Source organism: Narcine bancroftii, chromosome 11 (assembly GCF_036971445.1).
Source record: "Narcine bancroftii isolate sNarBan1 chromosome 11, sNarBan1.hap1, whole genome shotgun sequence".
Taxonomy (NCBI): Eukaryota; Metazoa; Chordata; class Chondrichthyes; order Torpediniformes; family Narcinidae; genus Narcine; species Narcine bancroftii.
This window is the reverse complement of record NC_091479.1, coordinates 81,193,046-81,208,659: the sequence shown is the minus strand read 5'-3', so window position 1 is coordinate 81,208,659 and position 15,614 is coordinate 81,193,046. Positions and strand designations below refer to the sequence as shown.

The window sequence follows — 15,614 nt, the reverse complement described above, 5'->3', positions numbered from 1 at the left end:
CCTAAAATGGAACCCCAGAACAAAGTTTGTTTGAGCCAAAAAAAATTTTAAAGTACATGTTGAAACAATTAAAGTTGATTTCTCCATTTTACTCATTTTTGTGGTTTATTTCAATGGCTAAATCACCTATTAAAATTCCTTTGATCGGGAGTAGAATCTCAGGTCAACTGTAAGATACAAGGATGTGCAGTTTCTGATTTAGAACCAGTCAACATGCTTCTCCTTTGCCCTTAAGCAATACTATTTTCAAACGTTTGCTCTACACTAATTTCCACATCTGTTTGTGCAAAATCTTATTGATGAAAATGATCTGATTAATCATAATGATCTTGTAGAAGTAAGTTTAGATTTGATGTAATTATTACATCAAATATATTTAATACATAAATACAACTTAGTTAATGATTCAGGTGCAGGTGCCCAAGGATAGTGTGAGGCCCAGGATGTGTGTTGTCTGGCAATGACTTCCAAGCTGAAATTCCACTCGCCCTGACCAAGGAGAGCAAGAGGCCCCAGGATATGAGTTATTGATAACAACAGCCTGGCTGATAATTTTCCAACAATCCTGTTTCTCTCTAGAATCATGTGATTTACAAGAATTAGGGGATCCGAAACTGTAAAAATACCTGAGAGGAGGGGGACATGTCTGTGGTTGGTCCACAATATGATGGACATTGCATAGCTTAATGCTGATGGGATAATACTTGCTGCCAGGGAGGTGACTGTTTTGAGATGGGTTAATGTCAGATAGTATGGGAGAAATTAAACCCATGCATTGGTATGTTCAGAGAGTTCCTTGATCCTCTGCGGACCTGCATATCTAATAGAGGGAATTAGCTAAAGTCTGAGTCCTTCATTCCTCAGGAGTGTAAACTGCTGATTGGGACTTCAACCCCAAATCCTGAATCGAGGATCAACAGCGATCCTCCACAATCTCTGGCAAGGCTAGAATTTAATGGTGAACTAATGATGACAGGCCACTTTCCTGAACTACTCCTGGATTGTTTTTAGGTACTGGGTTCCAGGATTTCGACCCATTCCAATGGGAAAGCAGCAGTACAAGTCCCAGCTGGGCAATATGCTTTTTTTTAACAAACTGAGTAACCTACCGCGTGTTAACTGCATATACATGCTACACCAGATTTTTTTTTTAACGTATTGAATATAAAATTGAACTTATTTAACCATCAACTGGTTTTAAATAAAAAATTATTCTAATCGCTTAAATGAAAAAATTCTGGTCAAAAACCATATAATAACAAGTAAAATGCTGGACAACATGTTAAAGTCAAAAAACCATATATTATCTGAAATAACAAGTAAAATAATGATGTTGTTTATTCATCTTCTTCATTATCATCCGTAAACCCTTCAAATACATCAAAGATGAATTGTTCCCTGTCTTCATTAAAATACGTTAGGACAGCCTGCAACCATTCTTCCGTTACTGTAGTCAGTACTGACATGTCATTGCTTTCATCATTAGTGGTGGAGTCCTCAACATCAATATATATTATGCCGCCTTTTCTGAATCCACTACGAATAGTTTCTGGTGTTATCTTATCCCACACTCTGGCAACCCTTTTGCAAACTTCAGTATAGGTTGCTCTTTTCATGCATCCGGCAGGGGTGAACTCATGAGTCGTGTTCTGCAACTATTCCTCCCATTCTGATCTGATGAACATCTTGAAAGGATGATTCATGGCAATATCAAGTGGCTGCAGTTTACATCTCAACCCATGTGGAATTACTGCAATGTGGGTGCCAACAGAATTTATTATCTTTTGTGTTGCATGCTCTTTGTGGGCTGTCATTGAATCAAATATGAGTAAAGGCCTGTGACACCTTTATACCCACAGTTTCATAGCATTGGAGTTTTTCCAACCCTTTTTGTTACAGTACACAATCACAGTATTGGGCAGTTTTTCTTGTGGCAATGTTACTCTCTTAAATATGATAATTGGCTTCAACTTGCAGCACAGGCAAGGACCACAGTAAAGCACGCCTTTCATGTTCAGTTTTTGTTCCCGAAGCAGCCACAGTTCTTGAGCCGGGGATGTCTGTAGAGCGCGTCAAAAGAACCAAAGACTTGTTGATCCAAACCAAGGCCTTTATTAACTAAAAGACTGGAGCATATCACAAGTAGGTCGACCAGTCCAGAATGACCTGGTCTGGCTAGGAGTAATCCTTTAAGACCTGCCAGTCGGCGTGGCTACGCTCTCAGCCAATCACAGTCATCCTACACTACAATCTGTACATATACACATTGGTGATAGAATCTGTACTGTCACATTGTCAAAGACCATTGGGAATTCATTCATGTTCATGGCATCTGCAGATGTCATTCTAAGTTCCTAAGTTTCATTGATGACAAAGCAGTGAAAATCAATGATTTTTTTTTGTTCCCAATTTTCTGGAAGTCACTGACTTATAGTTGTTCTAGTTCTTATTGACAATGCATTTTGCTCCATAAACTTTGATATCCACCGGAATCCCGACTTGAAGTCCAGGATGCCTCTTTCACATGCTGATAGTCTTGCTTTTATCTGAATGGCGACTGTAGATACAGCCTGAATTTGTTCTCTTCGATCAAGAATCCACTCCTTCAAGTCAGACTCTAACTGGAGGCATTTAGCTTTGGGTCCATGACACATGTGTTTTTTTGTGGATTCATCTTCTCAATCTCCTCTTTCTCTTTCTCCATTTGCAAATAGATGATTTGCCAATCTCGAATGCTCTTGCTGTCACTCTGTTGCCAGTTTCTTCTGCTCTTGTAACTACTTTCAATTTGAAATTAGCGCTGTGAGATTTGAGTTTGATTCCTCACATTGTACTCTAGTTCTCAAAGGTAATATGTGCGGAGCACAAAATGTTAGGTCTTTTATACTGACTAGGCTAGATTGAATACAGATGATAGTTATACAGAACACGGACGTTTGCTGGGGTGTACCTGTACTATATTTAGAATCTAATATACATGAAATTTTAAAGCAGACAGAGAGTCGCCACTTTGTCCAATGCTCCTCACAGAAACCTACACCACCTGGTGCTCCTAGGCGGTCTCCCCTCCAAGTACTGACCAGGCCTGAGCCTGCTTAGCTTCCGAGACCAGACCATCACAGGTGTATTCAGTTTATTAGGCTTCTGCATTTCAAACACCGATTGCACTCCAAAAATACTTGATTGGATGGAAAGCACTTTGGGACATACTGAAAAAAGCAAGTTCTCCTTTAAAAAATTTTTTTTCATCAAAGATCTGCTTCATTTGCCAGCTGTCAAGAGAAGGTGAGAGTTGCTTACTTCTGGACCTGACAAATTTTGAGTCACAACAGAATGAGAGGAGAGTTGTTAGGGTTGGCGCAGAAATAATCCCTGGTGAGTCTGCATTCCTGCTCCGCTTGGCTCCACATTAAGGTAGAAGTGAAGGATGGCCTGTAAACCTTGAAGATAATGATCCGAGCATGGATAGCAGATACCCTGGAAGTTGGACCACTCTGACTCAGGAGATTCACCCAGTTTCTGCCATTTACCTAGATACAAGTACAGTAGAGTTCACTTTTGGTCCCAGTGTTTGCTTCCTGCTTGTTTTTTTCTCTGAAGGTATCCACTCCTTTCATCTTCTCCGTAATGCTTTCTTGTCACTGGTTTTGTTTCTAGTGGTCACTGTGTTCAGAAGTGCTGGTTCTCTTAACTGGAATAAGAATAGTACATTTCATATCTTTGATAACCCAGTGTTAAATGTCTTCTACCAGCAGATATATCATCAGTCTCTCTGCAATGAGCTTTTCACATTGGTTAATGCATTGATCTTATTGCAAACCTGGTCCTGCTCTCTTTGCAATTCTTCGAATAGAGCAAGGATATCTCTAGCATTCAACTAAACAGGTAGATACGACACCCAGTTTAACATTTTATTCTAGAGAGAGAGAGAGAGAGAATATTTCTGGCAATATGACATCCTATCAGTACTACACTGAAAGCAATAAATTTAGTATAGCTTTGAATTTTAATTCATGTGGGTGCATGAAACCAGAGTCATCCTACATTCCTTTTTTTTTCCTTTTCCTTGCCTCTTTATCTAAACCATCATTATTTTAATGTTAACAAAACAGCACAGTAAAAAGCCTTTTTGACCCATGAAACCTGTCCCACCTAGTTAACCTATCAACCTCATATGTTTTGCAAGATGGAAGAAACAGGAACACCTAAAAAAAAACCCCACACTGGTAATCGAGGGAATGTACAAACTCTTTATAGACAGCGCTGGATTGAACTCAGTCACTGGTACTGTTATCTCCGTGATTCCTATGAACTATGGAAGCTATTGCTTTTGCCTCAGTCCTCATCCATGATACTACAATCTGCTCTGACATTGGTCTGTGCCATATTCACACCACCGATCTTGTAAATCTCCACAAGCTTTTGTGCTAAATTTTTTAATTTGGTATCCATTTGTACTTTCACCCATTCTTCTTACATTCCTCTAAGGATTTCACTTTATTTACTTCTCCAACAAAATAGCTGATCATCCAGTCACTGACCTCCTGTTCTCTCAATTTATCTAGTTTTTCTCTGCCATCCTTCTGATCCTTCTCTCCTCTCCTCGTTCTTCTCTTCTTTCCCCATATCACTAACACTCCAACCTCAGTGCTCGCCATAAGGTTTGGCAGAAAGGCACCTTCATTTTGCCCTGTGATCCAATCAAACAATTCACGTAATTACAGTGCACATTCTAGATTTTATTTTATTATTTTTATACATTTTGGTTTGACCATGTAGAAATTACAGCACTTCTATGCACAGTCCCCTCATTTCAGGGCACCATAATATTTGGGACATAATAATGGTATGTATATTAAAGTACTTGTCTGTAATAGTCAATACCATGTAAAAGTTGACCCCCTTATTTTTTGACCAAAAATGTGGTGTTTTCCATATATCGGATGTTAAAGTCACCCTTCTCCCCACCCCCATTTTTGGCCCAGATTTACCACCCTCAGAAGTTGCCAGCGCCCCAACCGTGCACTCTCATCTAGACATGGCCACCCACTCACTGGAGCTCCCGACACTATGACCGCAGACTCTCACCTAGTCCTTGGCTGCCCGCCCAGCAGAGCTCCCAATGCCCCACACATAGCCTTAACAAACAGTCCTAGCCACCTGCCAACTCATCCTGGCTCTCAATGTCCAGAACACGGACTTACTAAGTGGTCTCGACCAACCACCTGCATATCCAAGCTCCCGATGCCCTGAATGCACACATATCTCAACCATCCTCCCACCCTTCTGAAGCCAAATGTCTGAAACATTATTATGCCCTGAAATGAGGGATAGCAGACAGCTACAGGAAACATAAGATTGTGATAGTAGGTGATTTTAACTTGCCACATATTGACTCAGATTCCCATACTGTAAAAGGGCTGGATGACTTCAAGTTGGTCAAATGTGTTCAGGAAAGTTTTCTAAATCAATATATTGAGGTACCAACTAGAGCGAGTGCAATACTGAATCTAATATTGGGGAGTGAGACAAGACAGATGACAGAAGTATGTGCAGGGGAACATTTTGGATCCAGTGATCATAATGCCATTAGTTTCAAGTTAATTAGGGAAAAGGATAGGTTTGGGCCTTGAGTTGAGATTCTCAATTGGAGAAATGCCAATTTTGAGGAAATAAGAAAGGATCGAGAATGAATGCATTAGGAGAAGTTATTTTCTCGCAAGCATGTACAAGGTAAGTGGAGGAACTTCATAGGTGAAATTTTGAGAGTACAGAGTTTGTATGTTACTGTCAGGATTAAAGGCAAATTAACAGGCATAGGGAACATTGGTTTTTGAGGAATCTGGTTCATAAAATGAAAGAGGTATATAATAGGTATGGGCAACATGGAGCAAATGAAGTACCTGAGGAGTATTAAAAAATGCAAGAAAAAAACTCAAGAAAGAAATCAGGAAGGCTAAAAGAAGACATGAGGTTGCTTTGGCAGACAATTTGAAAGAAAATCCAAAGGGTTTTATAGGTATATTACAAACAAAAGGATGGTAAGAACAAAATTGATCCCCTTGAAGAGCAAAGTGGTCGGCTGTGTATGGAGCCAAAAGAGATGGGGAGATCTTAAATTAGGTTTTTGCATCAGTATTCAGTCAGGAAACTGACAGAATTAAAGGAAGTTAGGAAAGCAAGTAGTGAGGTCATGGAAACCAATACAGATTAAAGAGGAGGAGGTGCTTGCTGTCTTAAAGCAAATAAGGGTGGCTAAATCTCCAGGGCCTAGTGTGGGAATTGCAGGGGCTCTAACAGAAATATTTAAAATGTCCATAGTCTCAGGTGTGGTGCCAGAGGATAGGAGGGTAACTCATATTGTTCAAAAAAGACTCCAAAAGTAACCCCAGAAATTATAGGCCAGTAAACCTGACATCAGTAGGAGGTAAATTATTGGAAGGTGTTCTAATAGATCAGGTGCACAAGTATTTGGATAGCCATGGACTGATTAGGGATAGTCAACATGGCTTTGTGTCATATTTAATCAATCTGATAGAGTTTTTCAAGGTTACCAGGAAAGTTGATGAAGAAAGGCTGCGGATGTTATCTACATGGACTCTAGTAAGGCCCTTGACAAGGTCCCACATGGAAGGATAGTCAGGAATGTTGATAAGCTCGATATTGATGGTGAGGTAGTGAACTGGATTCAACATTGACTATGGGGAAGAAGCCAGAGAGTGGTGGTGGATGATTGCTTCTCAGATGGGAGGCCTGTGATTAGTGGTGTGCCTCAGGGATCAGTGCTGATACCATGGTTGTTTGTTGTCTATATCAATAATCTGGATGATAATGTGGTAAATTGGATCATCATATTTTCAAATGACACAAAGATTGGAGGTGATGTGGACAGTGAAGAAGGTTTTCAATGCTGGCAGAGATATCTGGACCAGCTGGAAAAATGGCAGATAGAATTTGATGCAGACATGTTTGAGGTGTTGCATTTTGGAAGGACAAACCAAGAAAGGACATACATGGTAAATGGTAGGGCACTGAGGAGTGGGGTAAATCAGAGAGATCTGGGGATAGATACATGGTTCACTGAAAGTGCCGTCACACATGGATTGGGTTGTAAAAAGAGCTTCTGCCATATTGGCCTTCATAAATCAAAGTAATGAGTATGGGAATTGAGAATTATGGTAAAGTTGTACAAGACATTGGTGAGGCTAAATTTGGAGAATTATGTGCAGATTTAGTCACCTAACTAAAGGAAAGGTATCAATAAGATAGAAAGACGATTTAATCAGATGTTGCCTGGACTTCAGGAACTGAGTTATAGGGATTTTATTCCCTGGAGCATAGAAGAATGAGGGAAGATTTGATAGAGGTATTTACAATTATGAGGGGTATAGACAGAGTAAATGTAGACAGGCTTTTTCAACTTAGGGTAGGTGAGATATCAACCAGAGGACAATGGGTTAAGGGTGAAAGGGGAAAGGTTTAGAGCAGGGGTGTCAAACTCAAATTCACGGAGGGCCAAAATTAAAAACTTGGACTAAGTCGAGGGCCGAACTAAATATTTATTGAAAATTTTCAACAACATCTGCATGTTTTCTCTTCTTTCAACATATGTAATGTTAAACTTTAGGATATAACTTTAGGAGGATAATGTTACAGGTCAGGAGTAGGTAGCTCAAGTTCACCCTTTGCTTGACCTGAGGGAAACATATTTGGTCCCTGTGGAGATGTAGTCAGCATTCACAGGCTGTGTCCATTTTGGCCTGCATCAGGACTCAGCATTTCCTGCTCACTCCTCAGGCTCTAGGCCTCTATTCACCCTCGACCCACCATCCCTCTACCTGACCAGTCCTTTACCCAACCTCTACTCACCCCTCACTCCACTCGCTCTGCCTCTACCCACCCCATCCTATACATGCCCCTCTACTGCCTCTCCCCTCAACCTGTTCCTCCCTCTACCCATCTCTCACCCTCTCATCACCCCTCCCCTACTCACCCTGCCCTCCCCTTTTACCTCTTCCCTATCCATCCCTCCTTCTACTCATCCCTTCCTCTAACTGCCCCTCGCACCACCATAACTTCCCCTGCCCATTACTCCTCACCTACACCCTCTGCCCACCCCTGCTTACCCACCCATTCAGGCCCAGCGCGCTGCTGATCAGCCTTTGCGGAACAGCGGGGGCCGTGCGCAGTCTGCCATGTCTGTCGCGCCAACAGGAAATCACAGGCGCTCGCCAATCCGCCACACCGCTCGACAGGTGGGAGAAGTGACTGGTTGTGCGGGGAGCCTTCCAACTGGCTTGCCGGCTGATGACATCGACAGACTTCTCGTGTTACAATTTTGTTTTCCCCATTCTCAAAGTTTGCACGGTCAACCTGCAACACTCTTGCTCCTTCCACGTCCCGTGGATCTGATGCCCGGGTGTTGTTAGGATTCCCAGTAGAAGGTTTGTGGAACTTTAGCATTCTGGATTCCTTTTTGAGACTATTCTGGCCATCTTTTAAGGGGGGTGGTTTTAGGGGGAAGTGGATAGTTAGGGGGTGTGGAAGGATGTGCAATGAAGGTGGAGGATGGTGGGGGTGACATTACCAAAAAACAGCATCGGCTCTCGCTGCAGGGCAGGCCACCTCTAATATATTTTTGAAATGATCTTGCGGGCCAAATATAATTATATGGCGGGCCAAATTTGGCCCGCGGGCCAGAGTTTGACATGTGTGGTTTAGAAGAAAGATAAGGAATAACTTCTTCACACAGAAAGTGATGGGGGGGGGGGGTGGAATGAGCTGTCCCCTGAAGTGGTGAATGCATGCTCAATTTTAACATAAAAAAATTTGGACAGATATATGGATGCGAGGGGTTTAGAAGGCTTTGGACTGGATGCAGGACCGTGGGACTCGACAGAAAAATACATCAGCACAGACTAGAAGGACCAAAGGGCCTGTTTCTAAATGGTACTGTTCTATGGTTTTATGTATAAAAAGTACTGTAATTTCTATATGGTCGAACCAAAATCTCTACAAGTAACCTTGAATAAAATGTGGAATGTGCACTTTAATCACGTGAATTGCTTGATTGCACATTTAAAACTGTGGAGCATTGGGGCAAATAAAGGAATGGAATGTGTCTTTGCCCCAAACATTATGGAGGCCATTTGAGGTTCATCCCCTCATGACAAAGCCATGACATGCAGATTGTCACTGAATCATTTTGAAAATTCTACAGTTGCATCTGTTTTTTAGCTTAAACACATTATTAATATCAATATGATAAAGATTTAAGGAGGAGAAATTGCTTTTTGATTATCATTGATGAATACGGAATATTGACTCCTCATTCTTTTGTTTTACATCACTCAAAATAATCTATTGTCAGAAAGTAGTAATCTAGCACAAAATATCCAAAACTAAATGCCATATTCCAGCAGGATCCAAATATCTGAAACCCATGTTTCATCCTCTGAATTAAAGGTCTACACAGCATCGGTCAGTTTACCAGCATATCTGTGCAACATCTTCCAAGGATTTTTGATAATGGACACTTCACTGTGCAAGCAGAGTCTTTGCTGATTAGGATTAGGAATTGAATTTGATTTTGGTGCATATTATCATGTAAGATGCAGCTGTGTAGAGAACAACAGGCTAATTACAGTTGGCAACCCAGCATGTCTCAGACTTGCATGCGTATGCGAGATAAGAGGAGGTCAGGTGCCAATGCATCTTACCCACTGGATGGCTGCACTCAGCACCGAGCCCAAGCACACAGCATGCATGCACTGACAAGCCAGATGCAGTTTTACACTGAGGCTCTAGTTTATTTATTTCATTTTATTTTAATGTCTTTAATTAGTTGCTCTCATTTTTAATGTTAACCAGTGGGGCAATTGTCAGAAGCTCTTGTGTTCTTCTGTGCATTTTCTGGAGACAGGGATCAGACACTTGAGGCATATCCATAGTTTTGAGCATGCAACACCTCACAGGATGCCACTTGTGCACAGAGGATTGCTTGGCCAGCCCTCTGGAGATGAGAGTGGGCAGACACTATGGTTTGTGGGTTAAGGCTAGCTTCAAGACAATCCAGTTCATCCTTCTAGTTCAAGGATGACCTATTGTGAGCCTCGTCTAGCACAATGGAACAATTTATCTCTCTCTCCTGATGCGATTTCATTTTCACTATACACTTCAATGGTTATGGTATGAACGACAATTAAATGACAAATAAACACTATTTGACTTGACACCTGACATGCTAAAGTTTAATGCAACAGTTTTTGGCTTTACCAATTCTTGTTTAAATCAAATTTGCAAAAGAGGGCACTTTTAATTTCTAAGGTGCACCAACTACAGGCCTCAGTCTTGGAACCTATATCACCAGCATTACATTCCCAATCTTGCATCTTGACAATCTTTAACTAGTGACCCTGATCAGGTGACACAATAACATGAGCCAGGTGATGGTCCACTGATGTATCAACCAGGTTACGGATCTGCACAGATCATTCTATTCCCAATAGTCTTGGCACATTTAGATGGCTTTAACTAAGGTAATGAAGAGCCATCAATTTTACCTTTTCATTTGCCCACTTGAATGCACCAGTCGAGAGAACAGGAACAGCTTTAACCCTAGAGATCACTTGCTTTCCTGCCTCCTCTACATCGTGCAGTTTTTTTTACAGTTACTACGCTGAACTATTTCCAATGCTGTTCGAACTAAGAGGATGAGAAAGATACTCGGCCAACCAAAACAAAACTATGACAAGAAACATCAAGAATTTTGAATTTTGATCATTCCAGGAAAATAGAAACAGGACAGGTAAACATGAAATCTGCAGATGCTCAGGTCTGGTGATGGAGAAACTCAATGAGGAGAATGACCATAGGGGAACACTGTAAATTTAATGTTTAAAAACTTTTAGTCATAAAGCATGATAACAGGCCCTTTTGGCCCATGAGCTCATGCTGACCAATTACATCCAATTGACCTACAAACCCAGTACGTTTTGAAGGGTTGGAGTTAACTGGAGCACCTGGAGGAATTCCATACAGACATAGGGAGAGTGTACAAACTCCTTACAGACAGCAGAAGATTTGAACCCCTGTTGCCGGTGCTATAACAGCGTTGCGCTAACTGCCATGCCAACCATACTGCTCTCGACACTAACCGTGCCTCCCTCTACTCTAACCATGCCTCCCTCTACTCTAACCGTGCTGCCTCTACGCTAACCATGCCACCCTCTTCTGTCTGTTTACTCTCCCAGTGGTCACCCATCTATCTGCTGCCTGCCCCTTGGGTGTGACCACCTCAGTGAAAGACTCATCTTTAATGTTCTCAGCATCTCAAATGATTCGAAGCTCCAGTTCCCTGACCCTGTCTTGTCAGAAGCTGCAGCTGGGTATGCTTCCCACTGACATAGTCAACTTTCCAAAATTATACTTTATTCCCAATAAATTATTTACAAAACAGGAAACTGTTCAAGACCTTTTACATTCATAGTGTTAGTCATATCTATACTATACATTATTATCAATGTACATTGTTACATTACCACCACTGTGGCATCTTGTTTCTTCCCGCTCTGGTGGTGGAGGGGCTTTCCCTCAGTCTCAGCTCTCAGTGCCGTGATATAGTCAACAGGGAGAGCACAAGGCTCCTTCACCACTCGGCCCTTTCTCCTTGGAGAGGTGGAGGATGAGAGGTGACCTGATAGAGGTATTTAAAATGGGATCATCTGGGTTCTCTGCTTTCCTCCCACCATTCAAAACATAGCGGGGTTGTGGGCCATTTGGTTGTATTTGAGCAGTGTGGACTCATGAACCATAAGGGTCTGTTACCATGCTGTATATCTAAATTTAAATTTCATTTAATTATAAATGTTGCAGCTCACTTGTCTCCCTCCAATTCCTGGCTACTATTCCCAGGTACTTATAGAACCATAGGATTAATTTGTGGGACAGTGTTTGGCTATGCCACCCACAACCTCTCAGATTCACCTTTGATTTTGCCAAATAATAGATGAACTGACATTTTAGTAAAGTCAACTGCCAACATGAAGGCTTAGCTAAAAAGTTAAAATATTAGCATCCTTCACCAATCGCTCTGTTCCACAAGTCGTTGGTTCCAATGCAATAAGTACTTTTCACCACTGCACGATCCTTCTGTGGTAACATAAATTGTTAAAATTAAATTTGATTTTTTTTTCCCAATGGAACTACAGCACCTGTCCTCTCTGCACCTGAAGCTGTGAATAATTATAGAAATTGATGATCCATGTAACTTAAATGCTGTTGAGCAAATCAGCCTCACAATGTCAAGAACCAGACAGACCCAGACCCTACTCTTGCAACTCAGCCTCTAATTTGGACAACATTTTTCTTCTAAAATATTTGTCATAGCAGAGCCCACTTTAGCTGTCAGTTAGTTACATAGACATTTCATTCTTGTATTTTGTATTGCTGAATTCACTTATAAAGAATATATAAATAATCCTTTCATGGCATGCTCCATCTCTTTTTCAATGTGGAATCTGCATCAAGCTGCATGGAGCCAGTTAGCATTCTTATCATGGTTTCTGGCATCCATGAAGTAACATGTGCTCCATACAGCAATATATTTCACAAGCACCCTTCACAGCAAAAATCGTTCCTATAAAATGCAGTCACATTATCGTGCGAGGAATTGTGGCAGCTACTTTGAATCCAATAAGTTCTCTAAAAAGCAGTGATGAAATATCAGGTCATTTGCTTTGCTGCTTTGGATAGAGGCTAAATATTGGCCAGACACAAGGATAAACCCTGTACTCCATAAATATATTGGAATCTCTAAATGCACGGTCCCACACCAATCCTCTATTGTGGATTATGTTCTTAAATCATTGGATTAAAGCTCAATCATGACCTATTTTAGAGGAGGGAATACCATTGTTAAGCCAAGGCTCTCAATGAATGATTAACATCTGTTCTAATAAATCTCAAATGTCAGTCTACAAGGGAAGTTATACTGGGATAATTAAACTGAAAATTTTTTTTCAAATAAATACTTGAATTGCAGCTGGAGCAGATTTTCAATGTTTTGTTCTTGCATACAGATTAGTTCACCAAAACTGAAATTAATGGACATTAAAACAGGCAATTCGGGACTGGAGGCCAATATATAATAAGTAAATACACAATGCTGGAGAAACTCGGCAGGTCGAACAGTATATTTTATGTAGAAGAGTTAAAGATACAAAACCAACATTTCGGCCTTGAGCCCTTCATCAAGGTCAATGCATAATGCCAGTTTAATACCCAGGTGTCAAAGTTCAAGGTCAACTCATATTTTCCAGGAAATTACTTTTATAGACTGCAGAATATTGATAATTTAGTTTTGCTATATCTATGAAGGTTATCAATGTGATTTCCTTGTTGATGAGTCTTTGAAGCAAAAAGACGTTCACCACAGGGATTAAGCTCATTGTGTTGGTGGCATCTCTCAGCTGGATCTGTCCAATTAGCACCACTTCCCAGGTTTTTCTCGATAACTCTTAAAATAATTTTTTCAAGTAAATATGCAATTCTCTTTTGAAAAGTCTTGGATGGACTCCACTGAGCAGTGCTTTAAAGATCACAACAGCTCAATGCTTAAAAGAAATTCTCATTTCCTCTCTATGCGAAGTCATCCAATTAGCACTAGTCATAACAGCTAGTACAATGCATGCACTTTATCCTGCTGCTGCAGAGTCATGAATATTACTGGGAGAGCTGAATGCAAAACACTGCGTCTAATGAGGAGAGCTGAATATTGTTTCTCTGGCAAAAATCAGAAACAATAGAGCAGCAACAAGATGAGTTGAGTTGATGAGTTCAATGTAGCTAATGTAGTAGGCATGAAGAAATATCAAAATGTGGGAGCTGATGCTATGCAGTTACAACAACCACAATATAGAAAGCAGTTCAAGCTTCAAAGCAATTAGGTAGAAGGAGCCAGCTCCTGGGAGGAAGTTCCATGAGCAATGAATGTTTGTTTTAAGGAAATTAGTCTATCCGCTTGTGACCCTGATCTCACCAAATGAAAATGACCTTCTCTCTTAGTTATTGTTCTGCACGACTCCACATAGTAAGTGGAGGAATGATGACTGAGACACCATTGATGGTGAACATCGGCCTCCATATAAAGCCCATTGAGAGTTTCCCTCCGTTCCCTGTGCAAACATTTAATAACATTTACAAAATCTGAGTGAGTTCTGATTCATAATGTATTAGGGGATTTAGAACACATCAATAGAAGCAGGAGCAGGTCACTAGACATTTCCACACTCCAACACTCAATAGGATTACAGCTAATCTTTTACTGAGTACCACTTTTTTACACCAATCTGGTATCACTTCATTCCCTCAAATTCCAAAAGTCAAACAATACCCACAGGATTCAAGGATGGAGGCTTTCAAAGATTCCCAACCCTTTGGATGATAAAGATTCAAATGATCTCAGTCCTGGTTCTGGACTCCCCAGCCGGGAATGCATAAAATCCTCATCTCCCTCGTTGACCCTCAAAGTAATGTATGCTTCAATGATATATCTCAGAGGAGTCATGTGATGGAGTAGTGGCCGGTAGGAGAATACCAGCCCTCTCCAGAAAAGAAGGAAAAAAGTGGAGAAAAAGCAAAGCCCCAGACACACAAATCACAACAAATAAAAAATAAAGGTGTGGAGAAAATGGCATCTAAGAAAGAAAAGCCAAAAACAACGGGAAGAAAGGAAGAAAGAAAGACGCCGGAAAAGAAAGGTGAAGGCCTTACCTGCACGAAAAAGCAGGAACCCGCCGTGGAAAGAGGAGCCCACTCCCCGAGGTTAGTGGAGTCCCCGCAGGGGACTACTTCATTGGGGTAAGGGATGAGTGTTAAGGCTGTGTGTTGTCGGGAGTGCCAGATGTGGGAGGTCCTGGAGTCTTCCAGACTCCCGGATGTCCATATCTGCACTAGGTGTGTCGAGTTGCAGATTGTCAGGGACCGTGTTAGGGAACTAGAGCTGCAGCTCGATGACCTCAGGCTGGTTAGGGAAACAGAGGTAGTCATAGACAGGAGTTACAGCCAGGTGGTCACGCCAGGGCCACGGGAGGATGAAAGGTGGGTAACTGTTAGGAGAGGGACAAAAGAACGTAAGGTGCCAGAGACGAGCCCTGTGAATGTAACCCTCAGCAATAAGTACGCCTCTTTGAGCACTGTTGAGGGGGACATCAAGGTTGGGGGGAGTGACAGTGGCTGTGCCTCCGGCACGAGGTCGGCCCCTGTAGCTCAGAAAGGGAGGGAAAGGAAGAGGAGGGCAATTGTGGTAGGAGACTCCATAGTCAAGAGGACGGATAGGGGATTCTGCGGACGCAGCAAGGAGAACCGGATGGTGGTTTGCCTCCCTGGTGCCAGGGTCCGAGATGTTGCTGCTCGTGTCCCAGATATCCTAAAGTGGGAGGGACAGGAGCCAGAGGTCGTGGTACATGTAGGTACCAATGACATAGGGAGAATTAGAGAAGAGGTCCTAAAAAGTGAGTACAGGCAGTTAGGTAGGGAGTTAAAAAGAAGGACCGCAAAGGGGGTAATCTCTGGATTACTCCCTGTGCCACGTGACAGTGTGAATAGAAATAGGA

The 15,614-nt window shown here is 41.6% G+C and overlaps 1 protein-coding gene across 1 annotated transcript in view; it reads left to right on the top strand.

The window, feature by feature from the left end:
- Positions 1-3,461: 3,461 nt before the first annotated feature.
- The window catches only part of LOC138745232 (uncharacterized), a 40,039-nt gene continuing 27,886 nt past the window's right edge, over positions 3,462-15,614 (top strand). The window contains exon 1 of the mRNA XM_069902295.1: positions 3,462-3,540. Within this exon, the coding sequence (XP_069758396.1) occupies positions 3,462-3,540 (79 nt within the window). The remainder of the gene's footprint in view (positions 3,541-15,614) is intronic.